Source organism: Mauremys mutica, chromosome 4, assembly GCF_020497125.1.
Source record: "Mauremys mutica isolate MM-2020 ecotype Southern chromosome 4, ASM2049712v1, whole genome shotgun sequence".
Classification (NCBI taxonomy): domain Eukaryota; kingdom Metazoa; phylum Chordata; order Testudines; family Geoemydidae; genus Mauremys; species Mauremys mutica.
In genome coordinates, this window is record NC_059075.1 from 154459659 (window position 1) to 154476829 (window position 17171).

At 56.8% G+C, this 17171-nt stretch overlaps 1 protein-coding gene across 1 annotated transcript; it reads left to right on the plus strand.

The window, feature by feature from the left end:
* Positions 1-5671: 5671 nt before the first annotated feature.
* Positions 5672-11825, plus strand: LOC123370475 (perforin-1-like). The gene is made up of 3 exons (XM_045017077.1): positions 5672-5804; positions 9568-10147; positions 10428-11825. Exons 2-3 carry the CDS (start codon positions 9621-9623, stop codon positions 11554-11556), a joined length of 1656 nt encoding a protein of 551 aa, XP_044873012.1. The 5' UTR covers positions 5672-5804; positions 9568-9620; the 3' UTR covers positions 11557-11825.
* The last annotated feature ends 5346 nt before the right edge of the window (positions 11826-17171 follow it).

Consider the following 17171-nt stretch of genomic DNA (forward strand, 5'->3'; position numbering starts at 1 on the left):
GCCCAGTCCTGGCTCCACCTGAGGCCGGAGACTTTTATGTGGACTGCAAGGTCCCCTTTGAAATGGGAAGGAAATGGCCCTGCCCTGACAGGTCCCCTCCGCTCCACCCCAGAGGCAGCTGCATCTCACACATCCTTGCGTGAGGAATGGCGTGTGGCTGTTGGGTTAAGATAGGAGCTGACGACCCTTATAGGGGAAAAACCCCATTCTCCATCCCCCTAACTCAGTCAGTGCCTCATCCTGCGGCCAGATTAACCCCTGCCTGCATCTCAAAAGGACTCAGCCATCTTTTCCCCCGTGTTCCTATGGCATTTAAAATGTCAGTGCCCTAGGAAACACAGCCACTGGCTTGGGGAGGGGGGCACACAGAGCCCCTGACATGGGCTGGAGCTTTCTTGGCCTGGCTGCAGAGCCTCAAAGCCAGCCCCGGCCTGGGCTCACACGCCCTGGTGCCCATCGACCCCTGAGGGATCTGACTTTCTCCTACCCATGGCCATCGCTTCCAGAGCGTGTCGGGCCGAGCAATTCTCACCGACCTGGACAGTTACACAGAGATGCGAATGGGCCACCTGTAGGATGCCGCCCTAGTATCAAACACGCTTCCCTTCTGCTGTCCAGCCGCGCGCCGGGGGCCCGGGCTGGGAGGGGGAGGCTGCTGACCTTTCCCCCACTTTGTGCTCTGCGTGATTTCTGGTAAATGTAAAGTAAAGGCTGGGAGCCAGCGTCCCTAAAAAACTTTTAGTTCCAATTTCCTATTGGCTCTTTTTCTCCATGGTACAAAGCAAACCCACCTATCAACGCCCCGGGCAGGGGGGAGGGTGCTCGCCCACCCACAACTGAAGGCTCCTGCACCAGCCCAAGGGGAGAAACCACTAACAAAGCCCAAAGTTCAACTAAATTCAGGGGAAAACAAATGATCAAACAGGAGCAGGAGGCTACAGGGCCATGCCTCTCAGGGCTGTCCCTTGGGGGGGGTGCAAGGCCTGGGACAACCTCCCCCTCCACCCTGCCCCTTCCCGTCCCTGCTCCACCCCTTCCCCTAAACCCTCACCCCTGCTCTGCCCCACTCCACCCCCTCCCCCAAGTCCCCTCCTCCGAGTGATGCTGATGAGGAGGCGGGCGCGACCCCTGCTGCCGGTCCCAGGCCACCCCCCCCGCCACATTAACCCTCTAGGCTGCCCTGGGCCCCACATGCCCCCCAAAGCACGGGGCCCGGCCAGTTGCCCCAGACCAGCCTATGGACGGGACGGCTCTGACTGGTGCCAACGTCTAGGTTTGTCGCAGCCACTGAGGCGATAGGTGTCTTCGTGAAGCTCTTGCTGCACAATCCCCAGCTAGGTGTAGGGGTAGCGGGATCTCCCTCAGAGCGCTGGAGGCTGGCCCTGGCAGGAAGCACCAGGATCAGAGACCTCCTGCACTACGAGCGGGGGACAGGACGGGACTGGGTGGATTCCCTGGCGCTTGGACGTTTCATGGGGCTCTCCACCCCTCATACCTCCCGGCGTGTACTCCCGGAGGTGAGGGCACCCTTACCGCCCGCCTCCATGGCTTTCCTTGAGTAGGATCTGTGAGCGGGAGCTCCCCGTCCGCCCCTCTCCCCTGCCCTCTGGACCTTGTTATCAGGCCTCTGCCCCGTGAACCCCCTGCCTCCCAACCCACTGCCTCTCACAACATGAGAAGGCTCCATAATCTGCAGCCGGTTCATTTCTGAATCACACGAAGGAAACATTTGTACACACTCGTGCTCCACACGTTCCGTTTGCTCACCCTCGTGTCCCACCCCAATACGCAGCGGCAGCACCTTGTGCCATCTCTTGAGGGTGAGGAGCCCCGGGGAGCCAGCCTTTATTCCACCGGGTTCTGCGGCCCGCCAGGAACATCAGCTGATGGCTCCATGAAGGTACTTGGACATTTCACACCTATCCCCGGCGCCTGCCCTTTTCTGGCATGAGGGAGACTCTGGCGCATGTTTACCTCACGTGCACCAGGTTGCAGACCCCTTGGATGGAGAAAAAGGAGCTGCCGGTCGTACCGGAGCCCAAGGGGGAAGCAGAGGAAGTCGTGTGCCAACAAAGAGCCTGGAGGTGGAAGACTTGGACTTGGGTGCAGAGGCAGACCAGGCCCTGTCCTTCCTCTGGGGGAGACTGAGAACCTCCGCAGAGACCCAGTGCAGTCCTGGCCAGAGAAACTCCAGAGCTACCTTCTGGAGCTGGGCCAGGAAATCCAGGGCCGGGCTCAGAGTATTGAGCTGGTGCCAGAGCAGGGACAGGACTAGCTGGTTGAGCACCAGTGGTTTCCGCCACAGGAAGAGGCACCGGAACAGTCCGGTTCACCTCCACAGCCGCTCAGCCACCCTGCTCTCCAAATCCTGCCTGTTCTCCGATGGAGAGGGATGGGTGGAGGAAAGGTGAATGCTCAGAGGGGGTAGCAGACCCGTGCTCTACTGGATGGCCTGAAGCGCGGGTGGGAGGGAGCTCGCCTGCCACCTGTCCCTGGCCACCAGGTCAGAGCTCCTGACTCAGTTGACCTGGGAGGAGGAGGCTGCTGATTAGACAGCCTGGCAGGCCTCCAACTGCAGCAGGGAGCCTGGGTCCTGCACCACGAGCAGCACGTTGGCGGCATATGCTGACAGGACCACAGAAAACTCCGGCTCATTGTCTAGAGCAGATGGAGGAAGGACTCAATGGCCAGAGTGTGCAGCTGGCCTGGCAGGTGACCGGTTCAGTCAGGGACCAGTTGAGCCTGACCAAGCACTCCACGGAGGTGCACAGCACCTGGAGGAAACCCACAAACAGTGTCTCCAACTTGAACGCCTGCAAAGTGCCCAGGAGATACCCATAGTCCACCCTGTCGAACGCCTTCTCCTGCTCAGGGACAGGAAGGTGAACGACAGACCATCCCTACACACGAACTCAAGGAGGTCCCCGAGCCCACCAGTGTGGACCCCAGTCACCAGGACCGTCCCTTGGTTGGGGGGTACAGGGCCCAGGACACCCCCCTCACTCCAGGCCCCACCCCCACTCCACCCCTTCTTCCAAGCTGCCACCCCACCGCTTCCCGCACTTGCTTTGCAGCCACTCCACCCCTTGTCCCAAGCCCCCGCCCCACCTCTTCCCACCCCTGATCTACGCCACCCCGTCCCCAATCCACCCCTCCCTCCAAACCTCCACCCTGCCTCTTTCTGGCTTCCACCCGCTCCCCTGAGTGACACCAGGAGCCAGCAGCGTGGGGTGGGCTGGGGCCTGGTGCTACCAGCACCAGGCCACCCTGGACCCCAAATCTGTATTAGAAAAATCCTATTTTAGTTTTGGTATGAATTAGTTAGAATGAAGGATAATAAATGTAGTATGTATTAAATGCATTGATGTATAGTGTAATTATAATTTGATGTACCCTGCCAGCCACCCTTTCTGAAAGCAGGAAGGAACGGCCTAGTGTGCCCTTGGTAAAGATTAATCAGCCAGAATCTTGTGTCTGAAGCTGATTTCAAGGCAGGAATAGACCCTTATGGTCACCACTTTCTTACAGGTTTAAAGTTAGCATTGTGAAAGAAGCAGAAGGGTGTGATGATTGTTTTCTTTAAATTGTAACTCGATGTTCCTGCTTAAATGTTCATACTGTTTCTGGGTAAATCAGTCCTGTTTTATGTGTGAATGAGGGATGTGTGTGTTAGAAGATAAGTGAATCTAACTGGCCATTACATTAGTCCGAGCTACAGACTGGTACCTTTAACATTGACTGGAGGGACAGTGCGTGTGTGTCTGAATGTGTGTGTGTGTTTTTATGTGAGCATATGCTAGCTGCTTTACTATGGTATTCTTAGTAAAAGTGGCGTACTGCCTTATCCCCTGAAAAGGATCCTGTGTGCTTCTTATAAGAATAACACATCCCCCTGAATGCGGGGCCCCCCAAAGCGTGGGGCCCAGGGCAGTTGCCAATCACAGTCAAATGGCCTTAGCTATGACCGTGTAGGCTCTGCTGAGGAGTGAGACGGGCCACCAGTTCCAAAGGTTGTGATGCAGAGGTCCCCTCAGAGGTGGGCACGGCTCGCCTGCATGACAGGGGTAGCACTCTGCTCCCTACGGACTCGTCCCAGACAATGGCAAGGTCCAGGCCGAGGACGTCCCAGAACACGTGGCAAATTCCACGGTCAGTCTCTCCATGCCTGGAGACCGATCAGTGGGCATGAGACAAAGGGCTTTTGAGAACTCAGCCAGAGTGAGAGGCAACCCCTGCCAGTCCTGGTTGCCCGCGCTGACCGTTGGGAGTCCATCCCAGAGCACCTCGCGGGTGTCACAGACTCACAGGTTGTGCCCACTCTTGGCCCCGTGCGGTCCCTGGGGGGAACCCCATTCAGTGTGACAGCCCTTCTCAGTCATCCATTCGCTCCCAGGGTTACCCACTCCCGCTCCTCTCTCTGCCTGCGTACAGCCTGGTGGGGGAGGCCATCGACGTGACCATGCTGGGTGGACACCAGCCTGTGGGGCGGCCTGAACAGTCCCTGCAGCCTGTGCCAGAACCCGCTGCAGGGAAGGCAGCAGCAGAGGCTGCCGCTGGCCATGGTGGACTGGAGGGTGCACAGCTGGTGCAACGGGACCTCAGGAGCTCGGTGGACGAGTCAGCCATGGACGTAGCCCAGGCAATGGCGTCGGATGTGAACAATGACTGGAAGTTGGAGCTGGAGCTGTCGGACGAGTCCCCATTCCTGGCCCTGGGCGTTCCCGATCCCGGCTCACCAGCTTTGCCTACCTGAAGGAGCACAGGCCAAGTTCATATTTGTGCATCACAAGGTGTCCTCTGTGTATGACAGGTGAGAATCCCCTGCTGGCCCCTGCAGCACGGCATCCTCCTCCGAGCCCCCCGCCCTTCTCTCTGGAGAACAGCGCCCCCTAGTGCAGCTCTAGGGCAAGGGGAGAGCGCCCACCACAGACCCCCTGCCCCAGGGCAGCCAGGGGAGGTGTCTCTTGGCTCCTAATTCCTCTCTCTTTTCCCTCTGGAAAGGTTAAGGAACCCCAAAGCCCCCCCAAAGCCCCCACTGCCACCCCACTTCCCCCAGGCCCTGCATCTCCTGCCACCCAGCTACCACTCATCCGCCTATCAGCCTTTCCTGGCCACGTCGGGCACCCACTAGGTAAGTCAGGCAGCCCTGGCGGGCAGGGGCCTTGGGGGAGGGAGGACAGTGGCGAGGGGTGTGTGTGCAGGCCTTGGGAGGGGGCGGAGTGGGGGCGGGAAGAGATGATAAGAGGGCAGGGATTGGGGGAGTGGGGCAGGCGGCTGCTGTCACTTTATGCACTTGGCACAGGGGTGGCAGTCCTGGGGGTGACTGTAGCGTCCCTGCCCTGCCACCTCACCCCGTGCTTGGACCCCGCACAGCCCAGGAAACATGACAGCCAGGGACTGCCGAGCTCTGGGCCGGCCTGGGTGGGCAGGGGCTTCCCCCGGCTCTGAGTTCGGCGGGGCGGGCAGGGGAGTGGATTAGGCTTCCCCGACCCCAGCATCAGAGGAGAGAGGGGTACGGTGGAGACTCAGTCCCCAGGAATGGTGCGAGGGCAGGGGGCTCCCCCGGGGGTGCTGGGAGAGGTGTGAGGTCAGGCTGTGCCTTTGCCCAGACGGGCAGAGGGAGGAGAGAGGGAGCTCCGGACAGGGGGTGCAGTTCAGGCGGGGCCTCAGGGAAGGGGGAGGAGCACCCCTGGGGAAAACCGGAAGCCAGCGCCTGTGACGGTATTTATATGGCACAAGCTAAACCCAGGTGACCAGAGGCCTCTTTAGGAGCTGGGATCACTCCAGCTTCTGGCACAGACAAGGTAGGTGCTGTTTAGTTATTGCAAAACTTTTGAAATGTAGAAGAGAAACCCTGGGGCGAAATCCTGAGTTCTTGCAGGGCAGAGCAGGGAGATCCGCCTCCAGGATCTGACCCCACTTCCCGAGCTGGTGCCCAGGCAGAGGGGCTGAGGAGGGTAAAGGAACTGCAGAGCTGACTCCGCTGCCCCAGGGTGTCTCGCTGCGTGGAAGCCCCTCAGCCCCCCACTAACCCCTGATCCCCTCCTTGGCCCCCATTCTACCCCAAGTGCCCCTCCCCCATTTCTTCCCCCCCCCTCCCTCTTGCCCCCCAGCTCCCCTCACCCTGCCCAATGAATAATTCCTTCCTGACCCCCAGATGCCAGCACATGCCTGGGGGCAGGGAGAGGGTGTGGCCACTGTTACCGCTCAAGAAAGAGATCGTGGAGTCACTGTGGATAGTTCTCTGAAAACAGCCACTCAATGTGCAGCGGCAGTGAAAAAAGCCAACAGAATGCTGGGAATCATTAAGAAAGGGAGAGATAATAGGACAGAAAATATCATCTTGCCTCTATGTAAATCCCTGGTACGCCCACATCTTGAATACTACGTGCAGCTGTGGTCGCCCCGTCTCAAAAAAGATCTATTGGAATTGGAAAAGGTTCAGAAAAGAGCAACAAAAATGATGAGGGGTCTGGAACGGCTTCCGTATGAGGAGAGATTAATGAGACTGGAACTTTTCAGCATGGAATTGAGACGGCCAAGGGGAGATATGATTGAGGTCTATAAAGTCATGACTGGTGTAGAGAAAGTAGATAAGGACGTGTTGTTTACTCCTTCTCGTAGCACAAGAACTAGGGGTCACCAAACGAAATTAAGAGGAGGATTTGATGCCCACAGTTCCTGGAACAAACACAGATAGGGGGCTCAGGTCACTCACAGATCCTGGAACAAACACAGGTAGGGGGCTCAGGTCGCCCACAGATCCTGGCATGGCCAGAGGGGATGAGAGAGGGACTCAGACCCACCCTGTGACTAAATCCTGCCACTTGCCCTGACCCCTTGTCTCCCTTCCCGGTGTCCCACCCCTCCCCACACCCTGTCCTGAGAGCAAAGGGGGGCTGCAGGCAACACACATCCCCTGAGGCGATCCAGCACCCACAAACACTGGCTCCCCAGCAAGTTCTCGGCTTTCAGTAGAATCCAAGAGTCCTGTCTCCCATGCCCGTGACTGGGATCTTGGGGGGTGGGGCACCCTGATATTTCTCAATCTGGGCAAACTGCAACGAATGGGGTAGACACTCCCCAAAACTGGTGGTTCTTCTAATACTTAGATTCACCAAGCCAGCAACAAAGCAGCGTCTGCAATAACTTACTGGTTACTCAGCTCCCTTAAAGAAGCAGCCTTGGGCTGCAATCCAGACAGCCGAGTGAAATATGATGAGGATTACTGAAAATCTTGCTCATTGTATAAAAATACTGGACACATTCCCCACCAGGACAGTGAATATTTCAGCTCTTACCCAAATGCACTTACAGCCAACTCTTGTGAACTAAACTTAACTTTATTAAAAAACAAAAGAGAGGGGATTGGTTAAAAGATCTTTATCCAGCCAGCTATGAATTGAGTTCTTAGGTCAGTTTCATAGTAAAGATGGTGAGCTTCAGAATTGCAAAGAGTCCTTTCCTGAATCTGTTCATCAGGTTATAGTCCCAAAAAGACAGGCCAATGTCCGAAATCAGGGTGATCCAGACTGGAGCTGGAGACCTCAATCTTGCGAATCAAACTTCCCACATGAAGCTTAAGCAGATCTGAGATTACAGGATCAGGGCCCAAGAGTTCTTTTATAGTTTGTGGCTTTGAAGTAAGACCTTCTATTCACAAAGGACCACCCGTAATTAGCTGTATGAATTAATATAAAGCAACTGCCCACCTCCCGCCATTTACAAGTAATTAACTGCATACTTCAAAGAGGAATGAAGATAGAGACGTTACTCCATTTACAGTTCATCTAAATGTTAACATCTCCTTTGGATCTCTGAATTAACAGAATATAATGACAGACAGGAACCGTTTGGTTACATTGTCAACCTCTAACAGCGTATACGTAAACACACAAAAAACACGATCATTATCTCCTAATATGTCTCTAAAGGTTGAACATGGACTAGTTAGTCTGCTAATGTTTAATCCCTCTTGGCTCCATGTCCCCCCACCCCCCTTCTGACCCTTAGACCCCACTCCCTTCCCAGAGCCGGGGATAGAATCCCAGCCCTTCCCCCGCTCTAACGCCTAGACCCAATTCCACTCCCAGAGCAAATAAAAGAATCCAGGAGTCCGGGCTTCCTGAAAATGCCACCACTACCCCCTGCTTTAGCCACTAGGTCCTGCTCCACTCCCAGAGCCAGGGAAAGCACCCAGAAGTCCAGACTTAGACCCCACTCCCCTCCCAGAGCTAGGAAGAGAACCCAGGAGTCCTGGCTCCCAGCCTCCCCTGCTCTAACCACTAGCCTCCACTTCCCTCCTTGAGCTAGGGAGAGAACCCAGGAGTCCTGGCTCCCAGCCTCCCCTGCTCTAACCACTAGCCTCCACTCCCCTCCCTGAGCCAGGGTTAGAATCCAGGTGTCCTGGCTCCCCTCTTTAGCTGCCTGACCCCACTCCAGATTTACAATTGGATCACTTATGTCAGGATCTGGCCCTTCCCCTCAGCCAGCCCCCCTCGCTCCCCCTGATCCTGCTGGATTCAATATTGGGGGGGTGCTGTAGGCAGGGGTCCCTCTTTCTGCCTGCCCCGCCTCCCAACTGACGAACCCAGGGAGCTCAGGAGAGCTCAGCTCCCTGCACTCTGATCCAGCTGACATCTGCATCAGGGCAGTCCCTGGAAATGCCGCCACTCCAGCCCAGCTGCCGTGATCCCCACACGGGAGCCCTGTGCTTTGCTGCAGACAGGTAACCCGGGGAGCAGGGAAGCCCCTTGGACATGCTGGGGAGCAGCAGTCTGTCTAGGTGTGGGGACATCACTGTACCCCAGTACCCATGCCAGTGCTCCCCAGAGCTCTCTGGGTGGCTGTTCCCCCGCTGCCGCACCCCAGAGGTGGCTGCAACTCAGCGACGGATAAGCTGTCTCTGGACAATATAATTGTCTGGTTGTTCCCCAGCTGCCCCTCCCCAGAGCTGGCTGCAGCTCAGTGCCAGGCGAAGAAGCCTGGCACATACAGCGATTTAGGAGGTAAGACTTGAAGGGAATTGAGGACCTTCATGTAGGTGTGCACCCTTCTCTCTCTCTCTCTCTTCCTGCTGGAGGGAACGGGGCTGTGAGTATTTCAGGAAGGTCACCCTACTGCCTGCAGCTCACATGGGGGATTCAGTCCCCAGCACAATGAGGGGAGATTCATTTTGGGGGTGGGATGGGGAGCGGGGGTTTACACAGGTGCTTATCCGCACAGTTATCTATTGTATGGAATGAGAACTATTCACCCATGTGTCTCATGTCCCAACTACACACAACTAAATCAACTGCCCCCTAGTGGACAGAATCAGAACTGCCAGGTTGAATCTGTCCTAGTCCCTGTGCTGCTCACACCCAGCAGCAACTCTCCTTCAGAATCAGCGGACAATGGGGCAGGCAGGCTATAGCATAGGTTGTTGGAGAGCTCTTCTCTCAGATCCAGGGAGGGTCAGAGCAGCTTGCAGGCTTCTGGGATGCTGCTAGGATGTGTTGTGCCTGTGGAACTGCCTGCCACTTGATTGTTGTTAATGAAGCCCCTCTCTGTTTCTCTCCCTCTAAGGAGGCTCAGGGACCGAAATCCGCTCCCAGGTTGGGGGCACCATCGCACCAGCCATGGCAAGATCCGGTGTCTTCATCCCTCTGCTCCTCCTCTTCCTGCTCCCTGGAGTCTCCTCCGACTGCTACACTGGCACAGCTGAGGAGTGCGAGGAGACCATGACCTTCGTGCCCGGGTACAGCTTGGTGGGGGAGGGCATCGACATCACCACGCTGGAGTGGACGGGGGCTGATGTGGTGGACACCAGCCTGTGGCGCCGCCCAAATGGCGCCTGCACCCTCTGCGAGAACCGGCTGCAGGGGAGGCAGCACCAGAGGCTGCCGCTGGCCGTGGTGGACTGGAGGGTCAACATCTCGTGCAGCTGGGAGCTCAGCAGCTCAGTGGAAGAATCAGCCGCGGCTGTGAGCCGGGCACTGGCGCTGGATGTGAACAACGACTGGATGTCAGAGCTGGGGCTGCCAGAGGATTCCCATGGCCCGGCCTTGGCAGGGTCCAAATCCCGGCTCACCAGCTACGCTTACCAGAAGGAGCTGCAGGACAAGTACATGTTCATACGCCACGAGATGCCGTGTGTGTATTACAGGTGAGAATCCCAGGCCTGGCCCCTGCCCCACCCTGCTCCCGGCAGCACGTTGTTCCCTGCTGCTCCCGCCACCCTGCTCTGTGCAGCCCAGCGCCCCCAACTGCTGCAGCGGGGTAATGGGGTAGCACTGACTGCAAGAGGAGAGCGCCTCCTACTGCGCCCCACCTGCCAGGGAACCCACGGAGTGAGCTCTGGGGAAGTGGGGCCACTTTGCTCAGGGGAAGGTGCCGGGAGTCTCTCTGGTTGGCTCCTAACTCCTCTCTCTTTCCCCTCTGGGCAGGTTGAGTCTCACCCAAGACCCCCCACTGATGCCCCAGTTCTCCAGGGCCTTGAGAAGCCTCCCACCCAGCTACGACTCCGCCACATACCGGCCCTTCCTGGCCACGTACGGCACCCACTATGTGAGCCAGGCAGACCTGGGGGGGCGCGTGCGGCAGCTGACGGCCATCCCGACCTGCCGGGCAGCGCTGGACGGGCTGACCGCCACCGAAATCAAGGCGTGCCTGGGCTCACAGTTCTTGCAGGACCTGGGCCTGAGTCAGACCAGCAAGAGGAGCAGCCAGGGCAGGGGGAGCTCCCAGGCGCCCAACATGGAGAAGCGCATCCAGGTGACGGGTGGCAACAGCTTCTCCAAGCAGCTCTTCTCCACCGAGCAAAACGCCAGCTCCTTCTCGACCTGGAGCGGGAGCCTCAAAACCAGCCCCGACCTGGTCTCCTACTCCCTGACGCCCATCCACACCTTGGTGAGAGCAGGCGACCCCAGGCAGGAGGCGCTGAGGCAGGCAGTGAAGGAGTACGTGGCTGAGCGGGGTCGGAGAAGGAGTTGCCCTCGTAGCTGCCCAGAGGGGGGCCAGGCCGACCCCTGGGACCCCTGCAAATGCTACTGCTCCGGCAACCCCCTCACCAACTCCATGTGCTGCTCACTTAAGTGGGGCACGGCCCGGCTGAAGGTCCATGTGCTGTGGGGCATAAACCTGTCGGGAGACATGGTGACCGACACCGACGCCTACGTCAAGTTCTTGTTCCAAGGCCAGCAGCTGCAGACAGCCCGCATTAAGGATGATAACGACCCCATCTGGGGAGAGGACCTGGACTTCGGGGCAGTGACACTGCCAGAGCGGCCCAAACTGGAAATGGAGGTGTGGGACAAGGACGTATTTAAGGACGACCTCCTGGGCCGCTGCTACACCTACCTTGAGGTCGGCAGGAATGACACACACACCTGCAAACTTGAACACGGCCAGTTGCAGTTTTACTACACACTGGAGTGCGGGCCCAACCTGGGGGGCAACAAATGCCATGAGTACGTGCCTGTGAGAGGCTCAGGGGATAGAACCCAGGAGTCCCAGCTCCCAGTCCCCTCTTCTCTAACCCAACAGACCCCACTCCCCTCCCAGAGCTGGGAATAGAACCCAGGAATCCTGGCTCCCAACCCCCCCTGCTCTAACCACTAGACCCCACTCCCCTCCCAGAGCTGGGATTCGAAACCAGGGGTCCCAGCTTGAACCCTCTGCTGCCTTTGAAACCAGGCCCAAAACAAGCCCAACCCATCTCAGAGGAAGACAGGTGTGCACGTGTGGGGTCGGGGGGAGGGTTATACAAATTCCATTATATTTTTTTAGTACTTCTAGTTTTGCTGCCTACAACATGAAGTTACAAATTAAAATTAATAACCATGCGCGGACTTCCATTATTAAGAAAAGAGGTCATCCTCTCGCTCGCCACCCTCCGCGGTCGCCGTTGCTTCGTGGGACATTCCTGTGTGGAACCGTGAAAGCATCTTTCACGCGGGACGAGAAAATGCAGCATAGGAGGCGTCGAGTGGGTGGGATTTTCGTAACTGAACGGGAGCAGGGAGTGGAGGCTTCTCAAATTCTGGTGACGGGCAGGAGTCACCCACACCGCGCCTGCCACCATTTTTATAGCATGACTTTGTTAGGGTGACCAGATGTCCCGATTTTATAGGGACGGGCCCAAGATTCGGGGCTTTGTCTTATAAAGGCGCCTAGCAACCCCCACTCCTCCGTCCCGATTTTTCACACTTGCTATCGGGTCACCCTACGCTTTGTGCCGAAGTCCCGATACAAAAAAGCGGCTGCGAAGAAGCCGCCTCCAAATAAAACAAGCACCAAACCCCCCACAGACTATCATGCTCAAAAAAATTAAGCAACTTTAAAAATAAATTTAAAAAAATTAAATTAAATTAAATTTAAAAAAAAATCTGAGTGCCACCCCCCACCCCTCGCAAATTAAAACCACTTTTTTATATTGAACGCTATTATAGATGCTGGAGGCAAAGCGGGGTTTGGGGTGGAGGCTGGCAGCTCATGACCCCCCCCCCCCATGTAATAACCTCGCGACCCCCTGAGAGGTCCCGACCCCCAGTTTGAGAACCCCCGTTATAGGTGGACTTGCCCACATCTGGCGCCCCCTGGTGCCTCCTCTGGGGAACACCCTCCCCTGCCCTCTTGGGGCCCCGCTCACTGCTGCTCTGGCGCCGCCCTGGTGGCTGGGAATCTCCCGACCAGGCTTAGCCCTTGTAAACGTCAGCGGGGGGCTGGTCCCGCTATGGTGGGGAACTTTCCTGGCTTCTGCGCTACCCCGGTGAAGTGGGCGAGCGAAAGGATCTGAGTCCTCGCTCCCCCTTCCTTTACCCAGAGCCCTGCCTGCCCTCGAGGGCTCCCCTTCCACTCTCCTGTCTGGCAGAGTCCTCGTAACCCCAGCAAGGCTGGGCCCAGGATTCCTGGGGGGCTCGACCCCCAACCCTGCTGTGGTCACCTGGGACAGGGGCTAGGGTGTCCCCACTCCGGGGGGCTCTCTCTGCACTGGGCACCTCCCTGACCCACTGATCATTTCATACAATTTAAAGCAAATACAAGTTGTTTAATTAACAATTAATTTAAAAAATGAATAAGGAAAAATGGGAAAGATTAAAGCAGGGGTCCCCAACGCGGTGCCCGCGGGGGCATCTAAATGTGTTCTGGCCGGCGGTCGAGCATCCGCCAAAATGCCGCTGAATTTCTGCGGCGTTTCGGCGGTGACGCCTCTCGATGACGTCACTTGTCGGCGGAAAGTCATGTCAACGAGAGGCGTCCCCGCCGAAACGCCGCAGAAATTCGGCGGATGCTCCACCGCTGCCACGGTCCTTCGTCTGGCGCCCACCAGACAAAAAGGTTGGGGACCACTGGGTTAAAGGAAAACCCGTCACCCTGCTCTGTGGCAGGGAACATCACAGACAGTGTCTCTGGAACGTCCGGGCAGTTCACAGCCTGGTCCTTGTGGGTCCCAGGCCCCTGTGCGGCAGGGACGCTGCGGGTCGGACACTTGCTCTGGCGGTGGCCACACGCTCCCAGGCTCTGGGTGGCAGGACCCTTCGTCCCAGCGTCGCCCCCGCCCCGTTGGGGTTACGATCCCCCCCAAGCCTGGCCTGCCGAGCCTCTTGGCTGAGGTGTCTCCCTGCGCTGGGCCCACTGCCCAGGGTCCCCCTCGCTCTCCCCAGCTGCTCCCCACACCTGGCTCCGGACTGCTCCAGCTCCACTTTGCCTCAGCACCGCTGCTGCTGCTGCTCCGCCTCCAGCTCCCGGGCTGCTTCTCTGGCCCCTCCGGCTCTGGCTGCTGCAGCCCTGCTCCCAGGACAGGATCTGCTCTCTGGGCTGCTCCCGTGACTCTGCTCCCAGCACTGACCCGGGATTTAGCTTTATCTGCTAGGGACGCCCACCAGTCAGATGTTTGATCCTCACAGCTGGTTTTGGGGGGCGCTTGTCAGGTGACAGAGCCTGTGGACCTTGCCTGAGCTCCAAGCTCCCTGCTTCAAACTGGGCTTCTGTCTCCATGAGGGAGGGATCACGGCAGAGCTGGGTTCCTAAATCCTTATGGGACCCTGCTGGGCCTGCGGGGAGAAGACAGGGCCCTACTGGTGACCGCCAGGTGGAAATGCAGGGAAGGGGCCTTTTCACTGCTGATCCCAGTTTTTCCTGCTCTCTAACCTAAATCTCCCCGGCTGCAGCTGAAGCCTGTTACTTCTGGGCATATCGTCAGTGGACACGGAGAACAATTGATCCCCGTCCTCTTCATAACAGCCCTGAACATCTTTGAAGACTGTTCCCAGGTCTGTCCCCCCCACCACCACCCTTTTCTCAAGGCTAAACAGGGCCTGATTTTTTTAAATCTTTCCTCCTAGATCGAGTTTTCTAAACCCTTTGTTCATTTTTGTTGCTCTCCTCTGGATTCGCTCCCATTCGCCCACAGTTTTCCTACCGCAAGGTGCCCAGAACTGGACACAGTCCTGCAGCTGAGGCCTCCCCAGTGCCGACTAGAGTGGGACAATCACCTCCCGTGTCTTACATCCAACACTCCTATTAATACACCCCTGTGATATTAGCCTTGTTCACAACTACATCACACTCCACTCTCATTCAATTTGTGATCCACTATCACCCCCAGATCCTTCTATACCAGGGTTCTCAAACTGGGGGTCAGGACTCCTCAGGGGGTTGTGTGGTTATTACATTGTGGGGGGTCACGAGTTGTCAGCCTGCATCCCAAATCCCAGTTGCCTCCAGCATTGATAAGGGTGTTAAATTAAAAAAAGTTTGTATCTATTTCTAAGGGGGGGGGGGTCGCACACAAAGGCCTGACGTGTGAAAGGGGTCACCAGTCCTAAAGTTTGAGAACTACTGTTCTATACACTCAATCCTCCTTCAGCTGAATGATGGGAGCGATACGAAAACCTGGTGTTTTTTTCAGTTGGCTGGCTGGGCCGAAACCTCTGGGGAGGAGTGGGGATCATGTGGGTCAAATGAAATGCTTTGTTTTGGTGGGGCGGGACGGAGGAATAAAATAGGAGATTGTGATCGGAATTGAAATTTCAAAACATTTCGATTGTCTTGACCATGGGGGGCAGGGAGAGGGGGGAGAGACACCAACAATTTGCTGAAATTGACACAAATTCACGACATTTCTCCAGCAGCTTGAATCTGCAATTTTTGGTGAACATTTTTGCCCAGTTCTAGCCGGGAGTCCAAGGTCCCCAGCCCCAGCCCACTCAGGCTCTCTCCCAGCTCTGGGAGGGGAGTGGGGGCTGGGAGCCAGGACTCCTGGGTTCTATCCCCAGCTCTGGGAGGGGAGTGGGGTCTAGTGCTTAGAGCAGGGCGGTGGCTGGGAGCTAGGACTCCTGGGTTCTATCCCCAGCTCTGGGAGGGGAGTGGGGGCTGGTTAGAGCAGGGAGGGGCTGGAAGCCAGGACTCCTGGGTTCTCTCCCCAGCTCTGGGAGGGGATAGTCACAGTCTTCTTAGACCAGTGTTTCTCAAATGCGGCCACCGTGGTTTTTTCCCTGCAGCCATGACAAATGCCTGGGCAGGTATGGGGGTGGGGCAAAGCAGCACCCCCTCCCTGCAGCATCCAAGGGCTGGGGGGGCAGGGCTCAGCACTTCCTGTCTGGCTTCAGCCCCCCCCCCTCCTGCTTCAGCCAGAGTCTCCGCTGGCAGGCATTAATCCCCCCACCCCCTCCAGCTGTGCCGTTCCAGGGGTGATCTTACCCCTCCTCCTTCAGCCTTGGGGCTCTGGCAGTGGGCTCCTGCCTCCCCCCACCCCCACCCCCAGCTACTGGGCTCCGCCCCCCGGATCCAGCCATGGGGCTGCAGCTCTGGGTTTCAGCAGGGCCAACCTTATTGGGCGCCATGGTCAAAGGGCACAGAAGGGAGCTCACGGCGGGGGGGCGGGGGAGGAAGCATCAGGCCCAGGGGGCTCCATCAGGGCGAGAGGGAGACAGCCAGGGCCAAGGGCACAGAAAAAGAGAGCTGTACATTAATTTCCTAATTGAGTCTGCAAAGAAGACCCTACATAAATAAATGACAGCGGTACGGCCGTGAATCTGTGCACATTTGTGTGTTTGTTTTCCCTACAGTTAATTAAGAACTATACCAAAAAAAAAGTCAGAGCGCCCACCAGCAAAAGTTGGTGTCGGCACTCGGAGGCCACCGAAAAAGTGTGTTGTGAGAACCACTCCCTAGACTCGCACACCGAGCCAGCCTACTGCTCTGGAACGGATGTGAAAGGAGCCACTCGGGACCGGAGACGCATGGAGAAACATCGCCCCGTACTGGTGGCCACTGTACTACAGCAGGCACTTCAGGAACATAAGAGTATCCATACTCGGTCAGACCAAAGGTCCATCTAGCGCAGTGTCCTGTCTTCCAACAGTGGCCGGTGCCAGGTGCCCCAGAGGGAATGAACAGAACAGGAAATCATCAAGTGACCCATCCCCTGTCGCTCATTCCCAGCTTCTGGCAAACAGAGACTAGTGACACCATCCCTGGCCATCCTGGCTAATAGCCATTGATGGACCCGTCCTCCATGAATTTATCTAGATTTTTGAACCATGTTATGGTGTTGGCCTTCACAACATCTTCTGGCAAGGAGTTCCACAGGGTGACTGTGTGTTGTGTGAAGAAATACCTCCTTTTGTTTGTTTTAAACCTGCTGCCTGTTAATTTCATTGGGTGACCCCAAGTTCTTGTGTTATGAGGAGTAAACAACACTTTATGTACTTTCTCCACACCAGTCATGATTTTATAGACCTCAATCATATCTCCCCTTAGTCGTCTCTTTTCCAAGCTAAAAAGTCCCAGTCTTATTAATCTTTCCTCATACGGAAGCCGTGCCAGACCCCTAATCATTTTTGTTGCCCTTTTCTGAACCTTTTCCAATTCCAATAGATCTTTTTTGAGACGGGGCAACCGCATCTGCACGCAGTATTCAAGATGTGCACGTACCATGGGTTTATAGAGGCAAGATGATATTTTCTATCCTTTTCTTAATTATTCCCAGCAGTCAGTTCGCTTTTTTCACTGCCGCTGCACACTGAGTGGATGTTTCAGGTTACTTCAGTGAGCAATGACCCCGGAGTACTCACCAGGCACTGAGATGCTTCCACCTCTGGGGAGGGGCAGCTGGGAACAGGTGCAGGGTGACGTCGCACCAGGTGGGCTCGCCCAGCGCGGAGATGCAGCTGCTTCTGGGGCAG